The following is a 19,148-nucleotide window of genomic DNA, read 5'->3' as shown; positions in this document are numbered from 1 at the left end:
AGATATTGAATATGTCATTATGTGATGCAGACCATACCTATATGTTGTGTCAGGTGCAGCTATGACCAACGGTCATTCTCACTTGTGACAGGTAAACCACTTGTGGCTTTAGCTTTGTCGTAGCCATTCCAGCGAACGGGCGTATGGGTAATGTAGTCCCTCCTTAACAGCAACAGACACGTGTGGTGTTCCTCAGTTCATTCGAAGTTTTGCGCAAACATGGCGGGCCTCGAGTTACTGTCCGACCAGGGATACCGACTGGATGGGAGAAAAGCCACCGAACTGCGGAAAGTACAAGCCCGTATGGGAGTGTTTGCCCAAGCTGACGGCTCCGCGTACATAGAGCAGGGCAACACCAAAGCCCTGGCTGTTGTTTATGGTCCTCATGAAGTAAGAAGTAGCCTTGGCGTTTAGCTAGCTAGACCAGAAAATGATAGCTAACGGTTAGAAGCCTCGCAGGGCAAAATGATAGCCGGAGAAAGATGCATACGCGAGTGAGCGTAGCAAAATAAATGGTAAAGCGGTTGGAGAATTATAATCCCAATAAACGGTGAATGTAATGTAGCATTTGGGCGCAAGAGATTGAGCTAATGTTACATAAACTGGCTAGTTTGAGTCTGCATCATCTTGACGTAGACCAACGTGTGTGGTGGGGGTGTTGATGCTGCTGTTGCTGCTGCACAGGTTTATAAGATCGTGTGATTGTGCAGTGCAAGACTTTTTGGTTCATTTTATTTTGGCTTGTTATTTCAGAGTGTTAACAATAGCAGTTTTACTCTCTCTGCAACACTGAATTCAGAGGAACAAGCAATCAAAATGAAATTGCATTCAAATTAAGAATTGTTCCTGTTTTGCAGGGCAGTCAGTCTCGTCAATATTTGTGAACATAAACCATGTTCCCTCTAAAGCTGTGAATCAGAGAACTAAACTAAGATTAGAGCCTTTTATGTCCTCAACATGTAAAAGTCGGAGCTGCTCTATAGAGCATTAATTGAATGAGATGATAAAGTTACTAGACTAGAACATTATTTAGGAAATCATTCAGGTCAGTGTTGCACCATCTGACAGTAAAGCAGGATGATCTTGCAACCAAAGTTTAATTCATAACAAAATAGTGGTCTCAGTGTTAACATTCATGCTTTTGTTGGTCTTACTTTTTTATTGTTAGGTATATTCAAAGCTGATTCTTACATTTATTACCTATGGAGCAACTCCAGATTTTAGGTATCGACGACAGCATAGGTTTTGAGTCTTTATATAGGAACAACACACATGAACGCTTAAATTGAGGAGTATTCCCCTTATGTACACTTCTCTTTTCTTGTCCCCCCCCCTAGATACGAGGTTCACGTAGTCGGACTCTTCATGATCGAGCCATCATCAACTGTCAGTACAGCATGGCCACGTTCAGCACGGCGGAGAGGAAGAGGCGACCCCACGGGGACCGCAAGTCCACCGAGATGAGCCTGCACCTCAAGCAGACGTTTGAAGCCGCTGTGATGACCCAGCTCTACCCCCGCTCTCAAATAGACATCTACGTCAAGGTTAGTGACAGATTGTGTTGAACACTGGGAGGTAGATTTGACTGGTGCAAGTGTATTTGTTTGGTTAGTGTTCAGTGTTGTGTATTTTGCACAACAGCACCATCTTGGGAAAATATTGATTTTGAGAAACAATTAATTTTATACTAACATGCATGCAAACTTTCCCTCAAAACAGATTTTGCAGTCAGATGGTGGGAACTACAGTGTGTGTGTCAATGCTGCCACGCTGGCGGTGATCGACGCCGGCATCCCCATGCGGGACTACGTGTGCGCCTGCAGCGTGGGGTTTGTGGATGAGACGCCCCTGGCAGACTTATGCTATGCAGAGGAGAGTGGAGGAGGAAGCTCGCTGGCCTTGGCCCTGCTGCCCCGTGGAGGGCAGATCGCTTTGCTGCAGATGGATGCCAGACTGCATCAGGATCACCTAGAGACTCTGATTGAGGCAGCCATGACTGCTTGTAAAGGTGTGAGCAAAGTGCTGGATGAGGTCGTGCGGCAACACCTCCAAGAAGTGTCGGTGCTCACTGGAGAGTGATGTGGCATGGAGGGGGAACATCTGGACTTGTGTTTTTGGGCGCATCCTAGAAAGTGTTATTGGACTTTGAATGGTGAAGAATGGTGGGAGGATTCTGGGATAAATGTTTTTTTCTGTGTTCATGATAATTCCACTTTTGTATATGCATTGTGAAGTTTACAATAAAAATGCGAAACCTGGATTTGTTTTGTTGCTTGTTCATGTTGTGAATTGCCTGCATATTTATGTCTTCTAGGAAGGTAATGAACACAAAATCCTAAATGGTTTAAAATACTAGTTTTAACACGGCTAGGTAATAACAAGGCCATGTCAATTACCGGTATGTTACAATAATAATAATATTAAGGCATTGGAGTTTATACCTCCAACAAAAGTCACATCTGCGAATCAATTTGTGTTGGACAGGAAGTCAGTGCGCCGCATTATTGTCCCGACAGGAACAAGGAAATGGGGAAAAATTCAGCAGCGGCTGAAAAAGCGTAAAAGCCAATGCCCCACCTCTCTGGGTGGCTACGACCCGCTGTGTACCAGAAAGAGGTATGTCTTAATTTACATTTAGTCAAATATTGAATTGTTCCCTGCGATGTCTGCTCAAAATACTCTGCTTGTTTCCAAAACAGCCCGCAATTTTACACGTTTTACCACTTTGCGAAGCTAGCTAGCTAGCTAGCCGCAAGCTAACCACATCTGTCAATCGATGCAGTGACAATGGTTGGCAGAAAACTGAAGTGCCAGCCCGGTTCGGCACTGTATAGAAACCCATATGATGAACGAAATAATAATATTGCCCTGTCAGATAAAATGCGCAGAAATAATATCCAGCACTATAGCTCGATATGCGTGAGTAACGAGTAATAATCAATTCATAATCATGTATTTTAAGTGTGTCATCGATATTATTGTGTGTGCTGCTTCCCAGGGTCCAGTGCTTAGCCAGGCCTGAGGATACAGGACATTATGGGACTGCTGTCTGATCCAAACAGAAGGCGTGCTTTGATCAGCATGCTGACCCGCCTCAATGCCCCAATCTGGTGAGAGACTTAAGTCACTGATAGGTGATGTGTGAGTCTCAAATGCACCACAAACCCATTATGTCCACTTGTGCTTTACCATACAGCAATACCCTTAATGCACAAAAATGCACCATTGCTGTAACTTTATGTGTTTTTTATGTCTCCCTTCCTCCCTCTCTCTCCTGTTCAGCGTGGTCTGTTACATGGCGGGTGTGGCGTGGTTTATGGGCTTAGCGTTTGAGCCGTTCACCCTGCGTACCTACATGTCAGAGAACGCCATGGGCTCCACCATGGTGGAGGAGCGCTTCCCAGCAGGGGAGAGGGCTCTGGCCACGGGCAGGGAGTTTGCAGCGCATAAGAACAAAGCAGGGTAAGCTACATAGACCTACAAAGAGGGAACACTCTGTCCCGCGCTGTGCCTCTGTTCTGATCTAACCAGATGTTTTGTCTGCAGCGGGATGCCAGTGGATTGGCTGGTGAAGACCATGCAGTCTCTAGGGCTGGAGGTGTTCACCCAGAGCTTCTCTCGCACGCTTCCCTTCCCCGATGAAAACAAAGAGAGATATGTGAGTTTGTGATGAGAGATGCATGGATTTAGTGATGTATTAAGTTTTATGGCATAATATACTCACAATCGGTGATACTTTTGATGTGATATGATCTTTACTGTATTCAAGGATCATCACATTGTATATTGCAGTTGTGTGTAATGTAAACATATTCCTAAACATAAACATATTCCTAAATAAATATGGTTATCTTACAAATAAAGTAAATTGGCTTCTACCACCTTAGAATTCACCTTTTGTAAAACGTAAGTCTTTCATAACTATCTAACTAAAGAATTGAGCAGAAATGTAATTTTGCATGGTTTTCATATTAGTTTTTGTATATTCCCCTATATAGATATATATCTTCCTCTGTCCCCTCTCCTCTCCAGATGGTGAAAGGCACCAATGTATACGGGATCCTGCGGGCCCCTAGAGCCCCGCGGACTGAAGCCCTGGTGCTGAGTGCCCCCTGCAGCCCAGGGAACAGCAACAACCAGGCTGTGGGGCTGCTGCTTGGTTTGGCACAGTACTTCAGGAGTGAGTACATCGTGCACAGTGCCTTCTCCCTCTGCTACAATATACCTGCATATTTAAACATTAGATTACAGCAGGTAGCTTGCATGCCTCCAGCACATATTAACACCCCCAATAAGAAGATAGCAATGGCATTTCTTGCTTTAATGACTGTTGTGCTCCTCTGTAGGTCAGGTTTACTGGGCCAAGGACATCATCTTCCTGGTGAATGAGCATGATCTGATTGGTATGCAGGCCTGGCTGGAGGGCTACCACCACACCAACACTACAGGTGATTACGTGCATTTACTCTGTTACAAAACACTGCAACAACTAGCCCTGAATTGGCTGAATTCTTCCTATACTCAAAACATTAGTAGTCAGCACCACCCAACTTTCCCTGCTTATGCAGTTCTACTATTCAGGGAAAAGTATAAGATATTAAAAATACCCAATTGACAATAATAGCTTCTTATAATAATAATAAATGTATTTATATAGCACTTTTCAAAACAGAAGTTATAAAGTGCTTTACACAATAAAAGAATAATAAAACAACACAATGAAACAGTAGGAAATCAGTGACAATTCAACAGAAAAAACAAGGATAAAATTACAAATGTTAACTTGGAAATGCGTAGAGCAAAATGTTTACAGAAAAGCCAATCTAAAAAAAGTGGGTCTTTAAGAGTGTTTTAAAAGTCGATACACACTTAGCTAATCTGAGCTCTTCGGTAAGCGCATGACAGGAAATGCTCGATCCGCTCTTGAAATGAATTTGGATCTAGGAACAACTAGGAGAGACGTTCCCGCAGACCTCAGGTTACAAACAGGCTCATAAGGAATTAAAAGATCTAAATTGTAGTTTGTGGCCTGTCCCAGTCATGCTTTAAAAGTGATAAGTAAAATTTTTAAATCAATTCTAAAATTTATAGGCAGCCTGTGCAAGGATGCTAGGACCAGGGTGATATGCTCCTGTTTCTTTAGACCCATTAGCATTCTGGCAGCAGCGTTTTGGACTAGCTGAAGGCGTGAGATTTGCTTCTTATTTGCTTCTTGAGCTGTTTATGTTTATTATTTTGCGAGCTTGGACTTGAGTGCAGTTCTGAGATATTGAGCATCACATATTTGACATACCAGCTGGCCAAACTGTTAATGTCCTTTATATATTTTTAAATATTTAACTTAAAGCTTTTCTTTAAAAAACTAAACACCTATAAAATAATTTAAAAAAATATATAAAAAATATAAAATATACAAGTAACACCCAAAGATCTTGAATATGTAGGTAATTCAAATTGGGTTTTTGAATATTTTATTTTGAGCATTTTCCAATATAGAAACACACAGAAAAAAATAGTAAAAGGAGAAAAAAAAAAAACCCCACATACACACCTCCCACCACTCCCACCTCCCCACCCCAACACAAACACACCAACAAAGAGCCAGATTACAAATCAAGTGCATAACATGGATGACTGTTAATTGTCCATGCATGCTAGATTAGTCTAGGTAATTCAATTTTGATTAAAAAAGGTCAGATAGAACCTTCCAATTCCAAGCTTTCCGGATTCCCATCTGTTCCGGAAATCGGAAACAGATGGAAAAAAAAAACCCCTCTTCAACCGACTCTCTCTCTCTGTGACCATTCATCTAGGTATGGACTGGTCTCCGCTGCAGGGGCGTGGCGGCTCCATCCAGGCAGCCTTGTCCCTGGAGCTCAGCGATGATGTCATCACCAGTTTGGACCTGGTCTTGGAAGGGCTCAACGGCCAGCTACCCAACCTGGATCTGGCCAACCTCTTCTATGCCTTCTGCCAGAAGATAGGGGTCCTTTGCACCATCCAGGGCAAGGTATCAGCTTGTGAACACTTGAAGATGCCGTCACATTTTGTCTAGAAAATGTATTTGTTGTAATTGACTGTTTCTATCATGTGTTTGGTGAGCAGAATGGTGGATTACCTGAAGTTGTCTTGGTGTAGGATAGCAAATATTTAGCACTTCCCTATGGATCTTAATATAGCTGCAGAGGAACGACTGGGACAGCGCATCAGGCTACAGCCATGCAGTCCAGACCATGATGCTGATGGTGCTGAAGCAGGCCAGTGGGCGGGCGTGGGGCGACCATGGCCTGTTCCTGCGCTACCACATTGAAGCCGCCTCCATCAAGGGCATCAACAGCTTCCGCCAGTACAAGACTGACGCCACCACCATCGGCAGGTCAGTGCAAATGCATTCACATGGACAGATCAGACCAGGTCATTAAGTTTAAGTGTTAGTTATCCAATCCAGCTGTGTTTTGTTTATCATATTGATTTTTATTTGTTTGTTTTTAGGTGAGATGTCCCTTGTTTTTGAGATCTCAGCTGCATAAATTGTTTTTTTTTCTCTTTTCTTGCCATGTTTTTGTATATCTGAGTAAATATACTATAAACTCTTTTACCCATTACTTTCAATCGACATAATCACACTCCTTTTGTGTTTCCACTTGCCAGGCTCCTGGAGGGAATGTATCGTAAGCTGAATAACCTCCTGGAGCGCCTGCACCAGTCCTACTTCTTCTACCTTATGCCGTCACTCGCTCGCTTCGTCTCCATTGGCTACTACATGCCAGCCTTCGGCCTGCTCGCCATCATACTGCTGCTTCGCGTATCCTCTCACTGCTATTTTACATTCATTTTAATTAGGGCACACTGACAAGCGAGCGAGCGAGCGAGTATTAAGACTTGCTTTGATGATTTTAAATTGATTTGCTTTTAAGTTTTGGCTCATTATGTACCACTAGCACTGATAAGTACTTGATTGTCAATTTTGCCCTTGACTATGACACAGGCCTTAGACTTGTGGGTTCAACTAGTAGCTCCACCGCCCAGAACAGAGGATGGTGTCGTCGACATCGAACAGGTTAGTCAGACTCACCTGCCTGCCCCTCTCTGCCTTCTCACAGGATAATAAACCATCTTGACAGAGACATGTACTATGCTGTTAATGAGTCAATGGTAATCTTCGAAGTCAACAATAATTTATTCAAATCTCCTTCTTCTCTCCTCTGTCTCTGCAGTCCAGTCCAGGCATGCTGTCAGTGTTGACTCCACTGGTGATCAGCCACCTGACAGGAGTAGCTCTGTACATCCTGCCGATCCGCTTCCAGGAGATGGCTGTGGAACACTTCCCGGTGTCGGAGACCGAGGCTGTGGTCCTGACGGCTATTGCCATCTACACGGCAGGCCTGGCTTTGCCTCACAACACACACAGGTAGCTATTGACACTTGCGGATCTTTGATGTTATCCATTTTTCACCCAAGGAACTAAATTTAATTGACAAGACAGATATTGCAAGCTACAATATAGGCCTATATATTTCTCTTTTGCACTGTTTCCATTTGTCACGTACGCCTTGACTTCACTGGCCATAGTTTTTGGATCATTTGGATCACAGTAGAGCCAGCTGCATTTCACAACCTGGACAGGCCTGACCAAAGCTGGCCACAACCTCTGAAATAAAGGTTAATTGTTGTAGTCGATTATAAATACAACCTTTCCTGCATATTGTGGAAACATTTTGTTCAGTGTTCAGTTTTTGCAGTAGCATTATTGATCTATCTATCTATCTCACTAGTGCTGAAACTATGCTAATTTGAAGTACTGCTGTTGTTTGACTAGCTGATGCTAACTAAATCCTACCATACCGCACCACGGTTAGCCCAGGCCAAGCTACACTCAACAGAGATAGTAGAAAAGTGTATCAACTACAGTGCACTCTAATGTGGCACAGCGTCATCACTTTCATTTAATCTCCTTGTCACGCTGCTCCCTGCAGGCTGGTGTCGGGTGAGGGGACGGAGCAGGGCTGGAGGGTGCTGAAGCTGGTGGCCGTGCTCTACCTGGCTGTGCTGCTGGGCTGCACCGCCCTCATCAACTTCTCCCTGGGCTTCATCCTGGCTCTCACCCTGGTGCCTTTGGCTGCCTTCATCACACCCCACGTACCTAAGTAAGACACTCACACACAACCCTTGTCCATGTTGGTTGTGTCTCGCATGCACTTAGTGACATAGATCCCTGATACACCTTGCTAGTCAGTTGTCTGAGAGCAAAGTAAATGCTGTATATTAGGGATGGGAAGATATATCGAAATTCAGTGTATCGCAATACAAAAATGTGACAATACGTATCGTGGGGTAGAAAAATGAATCGCGATATTAGCTACAATTTACTCTATTGTAGTAATCACAAATGAGACGGCTTACCCATCACATGCACAGTCATACATTGTTGTCATTGAACTTTTATTTGTTACATTGTATCGTAGTTGTATCGAATCGTGAACCCCATATCGCATATCGAATCGTATCGTGAGATAAGCATATTGTCCCATCCCTAACATATAGTAGGTTATAATTCAATTAATATATATATATAATTCAAGTAGTATACCTTGTGAAGTCTCTGCAACATGAAATAGTTTACACCAAATAATTCATCCATCCACTCTTTAGATGGCATGTAATCAACTTAATGTAGTGATTCTATAATATTAATAATGATAATAACTTACAAACTATACAAACTTAATTTGTATGGCACTTTTCATAAGTACATTGAAATAAAGCACTTCCCAGCAGACGCTGTACGCTCAGTTCTATGAAAGTAAACCCTCTCTCTTCTCCTTCTCCCCTCAGGACTCTGTCAGCCTTCATCATGGTCATCCTCAGCCCGGGCTGCACGCTGCTCTTTGCCGTCTTCTTGTTCCAGGAGCTGAAGGAATCGCCCGTCAACTTGCAGGAAGGTTGGATGCTCTTCCTGTCGGTCATCTCGCAGGGCATCCTGGACCACTCGCTGTACGGCTCTCTGGTCTACCCTCTGGTGGCCCTGCTGGTCTATCCCTGCTGGCTGCTTTTCTGGAACATCCTCTTCTGGAAGTAGATGCCGCTCGTACAGGACACACACAAGCCTTTTTAATGGGGGGGGAAACCCCTCTGTCTGTAATATACTGAGCTGTTCTCAGGTCTGTCTTCTCCGGAGGAATGTGAAGCGAAGAATGACAGGCGTATATCCACTGGAGTGATTGGGACAGAAAGGAAATGGCTACAGTTGACTTGGAAAGAATGCACTGACTCCTTTATGTTTTTTTGTACATGCTATTGGTTTCATGGTATTTACTCAAAGTATTCCATTCTTAAGATGTGGAATGGATTTCTAGAAATTTCTGAATGAAAATATTTAAATAATTCAAAATTTTTGAAAAACTGTTCACCCCTTTTATTTAAACAAGGGCAGTGGATAGTTACGTCAGATCCGGTGTATTTGTAGTAAAAGTCATTGATTAAATTTCTAGAATTTTGTTTCCACTTCGGCAGAATGGACTTATTTGTATTCCACACCTCACTTACAAATAAATGCATTTTGAAATTATTTTGTTGCATAAAAAGAGAGAGGGGGTGGGTCCTTTCCCAAGTAACTGTAAATGTTGTGGTTTGGTTTGCTTGCAGATGGGATTAGGTTGAATGATTTTCTTTGAATTGTTAGACCTGTTTTGTGGTACCTGAGGAAAAATACTGCACTGTTTTTTTTCTTTAGATGTTGGAATGGTTTTGTTATCAGGTCAGCTGGGAGTCTATGGGTGAAAATTAGGCAGTACCAACCTAATTTGGGGGAAGAAAAAAAAAAAAGAGCAAAATGGCAAGAAGAGTTGAAATGGAAGAAGCCAAGCGGTTGTGGAATCTTTAGATCTGCATCTGCTGAACAAATCATCACTACTTCTAATATTTTTATACTTGTTTGTTTTGATAACTTTGTTTGAACCATATGTACTACTAATTTATTAATGCCAAAATAAAAGCCTGAAATAATCTTGATTCATATGATTTGAACATGACACCATTCACATAACCTCACGTAATTCCACATTCATGGCTCAAAACATAAAACCTTGAAAATCAGGAACGAATACAACCAGAAAAAAAAAAGTATACATTTACTCACTTCTGGAACTTTGCATTAGGTATTCCATGTGCAGGATTTTTTCCCTACACATTGATCATTCAATTTTTATTTTTAAGTCATGGACAATGAAAAAACTTCAGATGGTTCTTCAAAGACACAAGGCTGCCTGTCCTCAAAAGTTAGAAGAAAAAATGTAAGCAACATGAAATTACTGTACCTGCATTTACACAACATAAAACTGAAATGGAACTATGGCAATATTTACAAAGCAATGAACTTGTTATGAAATGGTCCTACTACAGGTGTATTTTCCATTCGAGTATAAATGATCGAGACATGATTTGCGTCATGTTATGTTTATGTTTATTCAGCTAACACCGTTTTACAGCATTATGAACTGTTAAAACAAATCATTCCATCACTGTCACAGCTCAGAATAAATCATCGAGTAAAATGAGATCAAGAGTTAAACGAACATCAATTACTCAATGCATCTTGTTAAAAATAATACACTTAATACAATGTTATAAAAAATAAAAGCACTTTACAACCCTGTAGACTCGGCATACTTTCTCTCTCCAACGATGGCATTTTCTGTTTGGTTCAAAATTATTTTGGCACCATCCAATGACACACTTAACAGAGCCAGGTATTGTATGATGCTTTGACTTTTCCTCTCACTTCACAGTTGGCAGAAATTGAAGGGATGACATTCTCTTATCTTCGCTTGCGATCGAGCAGGAGGAACTTACGTCGTCGTCCCTCCCTCTAAAATAAATATTGGACTGGTCTGCATCGTTTGCACCACACATCCACCCCTTAAAATAAATAAAGAAGTCTGCCCAGATCCAAAGGTATTGAACGATCATGTCATCATTGTCCGTATAGACAGTTGAAGCGGTCGCTCTCTGTCTGTAGTTCCTCATCTGAGCCTCGACCAACGGAGCTCTGTGTCATGCTACAGTGCTTTTACCGCTCCAGTCTTCACCAGCCAGCCAGCCAGCCAGCGGTCACGACCCTCAGTGCACTTGACAGTCTTGACGTGAGTATGTTGTCAGTAAATAACAGAATTAGCCATCTCTCTCTGTGTGTGTGTGAGTGTGTGAGTGAGTGAAAGAGGGATGGCGACCAGACCGCGTTGCCGGGCAGTCAGCTGCTGCTCAAACCGGGCTCTCCCCGATCCTCCCTCCTTCCTTTCTCCTTCGTGAGAGAACGAGAGAAGAGGAGAACGGGTGATGTAACCGACAGCAAGTGTTAAAATGAACAGGACTGTGGTGGGTGTTGCTCGACAGCATGCGGTACCTGCTCGATGCGGCTGTGCTTGTGTGTGTCGGGTCTGGCCGTAGCGCAGATCTCGCAGCCGGGGCGGGAGGGCTTGTTGATGAAAGTGCATGAGGGACAAGCCCACTCCGTCTGCGGAGAGGATTGTGGGTTGAGACAGAGTAAGTTTACAATCATTATGTGTCTACTGTCTTACAAACAGCGTGCACAGGACTGGTAACGTACCTGTGATTTACTGGCTTTGCTGGGTTTATCGTTCAGCTGCAAAGACTCCAGGTTGAGGGCGTCTTTGATTTCACCCCCACCGGGTCTATCAGCTCCTGCAGCTGTGCTCCCTACAGTCGATCAGGAAGAAATGAGAGCACAACGTAAGCCTTTTCCAGGTTTAAAGCAACACACAACAGGGAGGGTTATGTGTGTGTGTGTGAGACTCACCCTGGTTGCTGTGGGTGAGCCTGGAGGGCAGCGTGCTGTAGCCCCTCCAGTCCTGGGAGGCGGGGCCGTTGCTTGGGGGAGGGGGCGGGGCGAGGAGGGCGCTCTCCTGGTCCTGCTGGAACAGCTGGCGGGTAACGCGGGCTTGGCGGGCGGAGACCAGGTAGAGGTACGCCGTATCCCCGTCCTTCTGGACCCCGTAGGAGGCCAGCGAGCGCGGCTCGGTGCACAGGCACTGGCCGATCACCCAGCGCTGCACGCGTGGATGGAAGCCGTACTCCAGAAACACCTGGAGAAGAAGTGCGGGGCGGAGATCAGAGGAGCTGCGAAACCTCATGCTGCGTTTGTTCATTATTAGTCGTTTCGCAGATTCTGTTTTTCTAACCTGTTGCTTGAGTGCCGCCACGGTCATGTGGGGAAAGACTTTCACTGTGACACAGCAGGATGAAGAAACGTCCTCCACTGCCACAGATAAACTGCAAGACAGACATGACACTCTATAACCTGCATACCATAACCTGGAAGAACTATCAGTGAATATAGAGACTAGGGCTGGGCGATATGGTTGAAATCAATATCACGATAATCATAAGGATTTTTTTCAATATCAATATATATCACGATAGGGCTCACGTATGCAAAATCACATGTTGACTAATCAAACTAATATTCATCCCATTGAACTGAATGGTAATTTTAGGTGTAATTTCAAATAAAACTGAAATTTTGAAATAATATTCCTTAAAATGTTTCACACCTCATTTTGCCAGAATTTTGAAATAAAATGTGCTTATTATCATCTAATTTAGACAGCAGAATTGTGTGTCACGATATCCCAAAATCACAATATCATCACAATATAAAACAAATGAACAAATGATTTAGCCACTACAATAAAGGCTTTTTAAGTATTTTCTTCCTCGTGGTTATATTTTTATATTTGGAGTGCCTGGACTGTCCTTTTGTTTGTAGCACTCTTTTTTTTCCCCGTTTTCCAAGAGCACCCGATACATTTTTGATCCTAGTTTGACAATATAGAGCAACCAGTCATTTCCTTTTTTCCTTTTTTCCATCATCACAATATAATTCCACTGAAAGACGACAAATGATAATATTGAATTATCGCCCAGCCCCAATAGAGACCTTGAATGAATGCTTAGCACACCGTTGCTGATTTCTCACCTGATCTCTCCGTCTGCGTAGCTCTTCTCAGAGAGCTGAATTGTCAGCGCTGCTTTTTGCCGAGCCAGAGAGGAAGCGTGCTGTGAGGCAGCCTGAGTGTCACCTGCTTCAATCGCCCTGGCAAGCTCCAAGCATAGCTCCTCTAAAACAAAGAGATGACAAATACTGACATTTTTAGAGCATGTTCTGAAAAGAGAGAGGGGAGGGGGGGGGGGGGGGGGGGAGGTAAAAGTTAAAAGCGAGATGCCCACCGGTGAGCGGTAAAGAGGCTGAGCTCCACTGTTCTATAGCTGCTGCCGTGTGGAGCCGTCTGTCATCCGATTCATGTGTGGAAATATTTGCGACTGTCGAGAGAAAAAGAAAGGGAGAAAACTTTCTGTTAGACAAAAGTGGTTTTAAAAAAAATGACCATCGCACAAAGATATCAAACTTAAATGTTTATTCTAACAGTTTTCTTCTCTCGGTTTTATATAGGACACAAACACACACTCTAGCATTTCTTTGTTTCCGTACTTCTATTTCATTTACAGACAACATTACATTTCCACAAAGTAACTCTTGCATATACCCCATTGCAAGTGCTCACAATTTTAACAAGAATCCATCTTGTTAATAGTCAAAATGGCATTTGGTTCAAAAGGAAGGGTTTTAAATCTAGTTCTTCATTTAGTCCATTAGGTGATACTTTGTAGGGCCTGTATATCCAACGGGTTTCTCAAAAGGTTTCTGGTCTCTGTATTTCAGATTCGAGGACACCAATTTGTCCTTCAAATTTTTACCCCTGTAGCGGACAAAAAGTGATGGTTCTTCAAACATTTCACCAACTTTTTCCTCTGAGGCCAGAATATGCCCATTGCTTTTTTTATCTGGCCTGATAAAAAGGTGAAAATCTAGATAGTTTCTCCTAGATTTCTCAGCTGGCTCCAGTAAAGCTTGTCTGCTCTTCTCTAAGGTTTTTGAGTAGACATTATCAATGTTATGCTGTTAGAATAAACATTTAAGTTTGATATCTATGTGTGATCGTCATCCAGTTTTTGAATAGCCTAATCATTCACTTGTAACTTAATCTCCAATGCAAGGAGAAGCCACTGATTGGGTACGAGTGCATTTCTCTTGAACAGAAAAACGGTATTTCCCAGACAAAGCGGGTTGGGGGGTGAAAATGCAAAGAGCTATTGCTCTCTGACCTCTGTGTGCCTCTCTTAGTGATGACATCACCACTGTGGCCCATTCTTCGGCTTCACGGTCACAGCGGAAGTTGAAGCGGATGCAGTCGTGGGGCGGAGCGGCTAGACGCATCTCATGACAGCGAGGGGACTTGACCTCATACTGCACCGAGCGCAGGTCAAACTCCGCAATGAACTGAAGGAAAATAAAAAAAAAAGACAATGCAGTTGTTAGATTTCAATAATTTACTTAAAATAAATCTCAATATATGCAACTTAGAAAGGCCTATTATTTGAGATTCTGCAAGGCCAACACTGATACGTTACTTCCATTTCTTGTTCCGTAAAAATAAGCATGTAACAAGTCATCTGAAACCCAGCAAAGTGAAAAACATAATCTAATTTGATAACCTGTAATGTTATAGATCCATAGCCCCAATAGGTGCCGTTGTCTTTTGTTTGGAGAGAAGCCAAACTCCATCCAAGACACTGGCAAATGAATGCAGCCTTGAGTATTCGCAAATATGCATACTTGGTAGAACATCACTCAGGACCTCTTCTGAATCATTAAAATCCACCGGTAAATTTGGCATGAAAAGACATAGAAGAGAAATACCCCTTCAGTCTGCAAGAGCAGGGGGAGAAGATGACTAATGGGCAGATGGCAAGATTTTGGCATGGACATGACTAGGAGTAGGAGAGCATATTATTAGAAGCCAGTATAACAGTAGTGGAGGGAAAGAAGCTTCAGGTTGGCCCCTGCACCTGGAAGAAGGTAACAACTTTGTACAACAAGGAAAGAAGAGGTGCTTAATAGAGGGAGTGCAGGGGTCAATACTTCTTGAAGTCAGTCAAGTCAGTCGGGTGTTCAGCGATAGGTAGCAACCCACAGCTCACAGGAACTGTGCAGGCAGATATTAGCATTGAAACGGGCTCCAGGGAACACAGAGGTCAGCCAGTCACAGAAGGAAGAGATCCGTGGGCAGAAGGAAGGACGACATTGTACAAGGATCCTATTAGTATATCAAAATACTCTTTGCCAAGGAGAACAGTGCCAATCTGCAAGCAACAAAGTAGGAACTAGAAAATCGCCTAGAATATACACACAGATATCCCACCAATTAAGAGCCAGAACATCAAATTAGAATATCAAATGGAAAGAGGCGCAAAATGCAGTAAAGAAGCAAATAATCCCCAGATTATGGCGGAGAGCAGGGGAGATTCTAATGCCGAAAGAGAAAGAGTCAACAAATTAGTCAATTTCAGCAATTTTGGCAGCACATGGAAATAGGTGCATAATCTCTCCACTAGCGTTCACTATGACAATGGAGGTGATCATTAGCGAATCAAAGTCAGTTGTGGGTGGGGAAAGGCGGCACACCAGTGTCATAATATGACAACTATGATGAGTAAGCACAGAAAGTTTAATGACCTAAAATGAGCTAGGATGAAAGTAAAACCATGCAAATCAAGAATCATCTCTATTGTCAAGGGGAATCTGTCAGACTAAAGATTCTACAAGGATGAAAAGGCAAATCCAAGCCTGTCAAATTTCAGGAAGATGGTATAATGTGAACTTTTATAAACAAAGAGCAGATTCAGGAGTTAAGACAGACAGGATGTGATTAGAGGTTTAGAGTGCATAGTTATGTCAATCTTATCAAGTAAGCTCAGGGTGTGCGTGGGAAAGGGGTCCTTGAGTTACCTCCATCTTCTACATCTTGCCAGAGGAAATCAAATATGCAAAAGAAAAATCGGAGTTGACATTAACAGTGTAAAGACACAACAGTATGAAGTAAAGCACCTACTTCAGCAACTGGGTAGAAATTAACCTCCTAAAGAAGCAATTCAGCAAGCACAATATGTGCTTAGACACAGAAAAATTGTAGGGCAAGTGCATTAAGGTTGTAGAGGCTTTGGTTCTGGTACAAGAAAATCTGCATGGAACAAAGCAACACCAAAAAAAAAGAGGGAGCTGGTAGTGGAGCAAATACAATGCCAGGAGGAAGCAGCAAGGTGTGTTACACTAGTTTCTCAGGCTAAGCAGGGAGAATGGATGAGCTTGGGAAAGGGTAGAGAGAATATGGGGGCATATGGGATCATTTTAATTATCAGAACAACCTATGATTTACCTCTACCAGTGGCTAAGTGAAGATCCCATGTGTCCTCTATCTCAGACATTGCAACACTTACTGTAGGTCTACATATCCTGTCAGGATGCAAAGCTAGTCTTGTCCCAAGACAACAAGTAGAGAGAGCTTTGTGCATTAAACCAGCTTTGTAGGTGAAGAGTATTCAGGTTCAGTCATTTACTGCAGCAGAAGCTAGATGCTGTGGATTTGTAACTACATCCACAAATAGTTTACCCTGGGAGTTAGATATTTGTGGTGAGAGATTATGAGAGGCCACAAGGTCAGCTTCTGAATCATTAAAAAAGAAAAAAAAAAAAGAAAAAGCATCCAGTGTCTCCTGCTGAAAGACACCAGCTAGAGTCCTAAGCATGAAAACCTGTCCCACGAATAAGACAAGAGTTATATTTCATATGATGGCACAGCTTAAGGAAGCAGAAGTGGGCAGTCATACATCAGTGTCAGCTCTTGGTAGTTCTGTTACATAATTAAGCTCATTGTTCTTTGATAGAAATACGTTTCTGAACCACTGAGCGGGTCATTTAAAGCCAGAGGGGTTAGCTGTTCCTTTAGTCTATGATTGTCAGTGCAATGTTGTTTCTGAACTGCTTGGTGGGCTGCTTCAAGCCAACAAAGTCACTTGATAATCCCAGTGACACACCTGCTCACACCCACTTCCCTACATTATAACGTCCAAGCTAGGATTCTACAGAGGTGCTGCTCACCCAAACAGCACAAGGGAGAGTAACATCATAGCCTGTGTATTGGCAAATGCCTCAAAGTGACTGTTGTGAATAGAGCAGCTGCCAAGTAGGGAAAGACCATGATTTGGAAAGACAGATGACAGTATGGCAGCAGTACTGTATCAAAGGCTGGCTCAGCATGTTGGTTACAGCCACAAAAGCCATGAAAAGACACAGAGGAAGAAGAATACCCCTGGAGTCTGTGATGACTCGCAGGCTGATAGCAAGTCAGACTTTGACAAGGACATGAGTGACACTATGAGAGAGCATTATCATTAGAAACTGGTAAAACAGTAGTGGTGGGGGGAACAAGCTACCCGTTTTCTTTTGTGGCTGCCATAAAGTCCAACCATAAAAGTACACTCCAACTTCCTTCTGTGCTCACTACCGCCCCACATTGTCGTTATCAGATCCACCATATGAGGCTGAGGGGAAGCCCTTCAGCCGCTGGGACAGTTTCACCTGTTGACCCCGGTGACTCGTAAGTGCGCCGGAAGATGGACGATTCAGAGACGACGACGGAATAAGCAAATCAGGAAGGCGAGTTGAGCTTTACTAAAAGATGCTTGGTGGATAATGTGTATGCCGAATTTACTGGTGGACCCTAACGCTTCGGAAAAGGTCTTGAGTGATGTTCTTCTACGAGGTTTCGTACCTGTGCCGATAGCGACAACGTCTTTCTGCACGGAGTTTGGCGTGATTTTCTCTCCAAACTAAACAGAACTGCACGTATCGGGGCTAAATGAGCCATAAAATGGCGTGTAGGCCCATGTTTATCTGTAATGCGTATCAGTCGGTGGTTCGGTCGCTCATTATACAAATATCGAAGTACATAACGATATAGCAAAGTAACTGACAGGTGTAACGGCAATCTCACCACACTGCGGCTTCCGCTTGTATCTCGCAGCGCCAGGCGAAACTCTCCCGCCCGGCTGGGATCCATGCTGAGCTGTAAACGGAGAGCCTCATTGCCTGCCCCGGGGAGGCAAAGGGGCCGAATCCCCGAATGGCACACCGAAACCCGGACTGACATCAAAACGGTGTTGCAGCAAGCCAGCGTAGGCCCGCCATACACGGCTTGGGACGAGGCAGGCACTGGGGCTGGAGCCCAGCCACCCGAGCTCAGTGCCATCTCGGTGACAGTTTAGGAGCCGATGGAGGATAACCGGAGCCCCGCGGTGGATAAATGCAGGTCGTTGGCTTGTGTCTTGCTTATAAGATCCACCACGGCGTGAAGAGACTGCGTTTCATCGCGGGCAGGTTATGGTTTTCTCCTCGCCAAAGAAATTCCATAGCTACCCGATAACACAGAGCGAAAGAAAAACAAAACAGGAAGTAGTCAGGACAGGTACGTCTTTTATTTATCTCCGATTAGAAACTTGGCTGTGGAACATCAGACCCTAGACCTCACAACATCACGACAAATGGATAATACAGAGAAAATGATACAGAAAATAATGACAAATATAAAAAGAGTGAAATGAAATACAAAGTATATACAAACGCCGTATATATGAAATGCCATAATAACATAGCCTAACTGTATTTACTGGGTTCTTATCTGATCAATTAAGCAACCATGATCACGCTATCAGTGATACTAGAATAGCCTACTTAAAATTATAGGCTATGTACAGTAGCCTATATACTGTATATTATGTGTATGTATGTGTTAATTATATATGTGTAAAGTTTTAATAAATGTTTAGGTTTGCACTGCATTTTCAACTTCAACTTTCAACTTCATCTGTGTGTCTCCCTAAAATATGGTTACTTATCCAAATTATCTGACATAGCCATGATGTAGGCTAGGCCTATATGTTGTGTGTGTAAATTGGTGGAGATTGAGTCAACTTTACAGGAGTACTAAAAAAAAGGTATCATTGCAAACGTAGGTCTAATGGTGGCGCTATGGAGCACAACCAATGTCGTCTGACACACTTTGGGGTCCATCCCAAACATTATGTAAAGTTTGGTTGCTCTAGCTTTAATAAAAAAAATAGTAGTAATAGCCATAATCTAGGAAGTCAAAATATGCTGTGTTCAAAATTTCGTTAAGATTGCATCAGCATTGTGGGAGAAGTAATGAAAAAAAAAAGGTTTTGCAGAAAATTCA

General features: G+C 43.0%; 3 protein-coding genes across 3 annotated transcripts; 2 read left to right on the top strand and 1 right to left on the bottom strand.

Moving 5' to 3' along the window:
* Positions 1-217: 217 nt before the first annotated feature.
* Positions 218-2,260, top strand: exosc4 (exosome component 4). The gene is made up of 3 exons (XM_071926529.1): positions 218-390; positions 1,338-1,544; positions 1,720-2,260. The coding sequence occupies exons 1-3, from the start codon at positions 220-222 to the stop codon at positions 2,077-2,079; spliced, it is 738 nt and encodes a 245-aa protein (XP_071782630.1). The 5' UTR covers positions 218-219; the 3' UTR covers positions 2,080-2,260.
* Positions 2,261-2,534: 274 nt separating this feature from the next.
* On the top strand, positions 2,535-10,006 carry gpaa1 (glycosylphosphatidylinositol anchor attachment 1). The gene is made up of 13 exons (XM_071926484.2): positions 2,535-2,616; positions 2,999-3,110; positions 3,283-3,462; positions 3,547-3,658; positions 4,033-4,180; positions 4,347-4,448; positions 5,814-6,010; positions 6,180-6,376; positions 6,652-6,805; positions 6,989-7,060; positions 7,218-7,411; positions 7,977-8,147; positions 8,836-10,006. Exons 2-13 carry the CDS (start codon positions 3,037-3,039, stop codon positions 9,077-9,079), a joined length of 1,845 nt encoding a protein of 614 aa, XP_071782585.2. The 5' UTR covers positions 2,535-2,616; positions 2,999-3,036; the 3' UTR covers positions 9,080-10,006.
* A 270-nt stretch (positions 10,007-10,276) lies between these two features.
* On the bottom strand, positions 10,277-18,359 carry sharpin (SHANK-associated RH domain interacting protein). Its single transcript, XM_071926486.2, has 9 exons — positions 17,910-18,359; positions 14,182-14,356; positions 13,246-13,338; positions 12,995-13,136; positions 12,198-12,288; positions 11,816-12,101; positions 11,606-11,715; positions 11,402-11,512; positions 10,277-11,299 (listed from the first exon to the last, which is right to left on the bottom strand). Exons 1-9 carry the CDS (start codon positions 18,162-18,164, stop codon positions 11,249-11,251), a joined length of 1,314 nt encoding a protein of 437 aa, XP_071782587.2. The 5' UTR covers positions 18,165-18,359; the 3' UTR covers positions 10,277-11,248.
* Between the last annotated feature and the right edge of the window lie 789 nt (positions 18,360-19,148).

The sequence above is a fragment of the Centroberyx gerrardi genome, chromosome 13 (assembly GCF_048128805.1).
Source record: "Centroberyx gerrardi isolate f3 chromosome 13, fCenGer3.hap1.cur.20231027, whole genome shotgun sequence".
Taxonomy (NCBI): Eukaryota; Metazoa; Chordata; class Actinopteri; order Beryciformes; family Berycidae; genus Centroberyx; species Centroberyx gerrardi.
The sequence above is the reverse complement of the archived record's forward strand: the minus strand, read 5'-3'. Positions and strand labels throughout refer to the sequence as shown.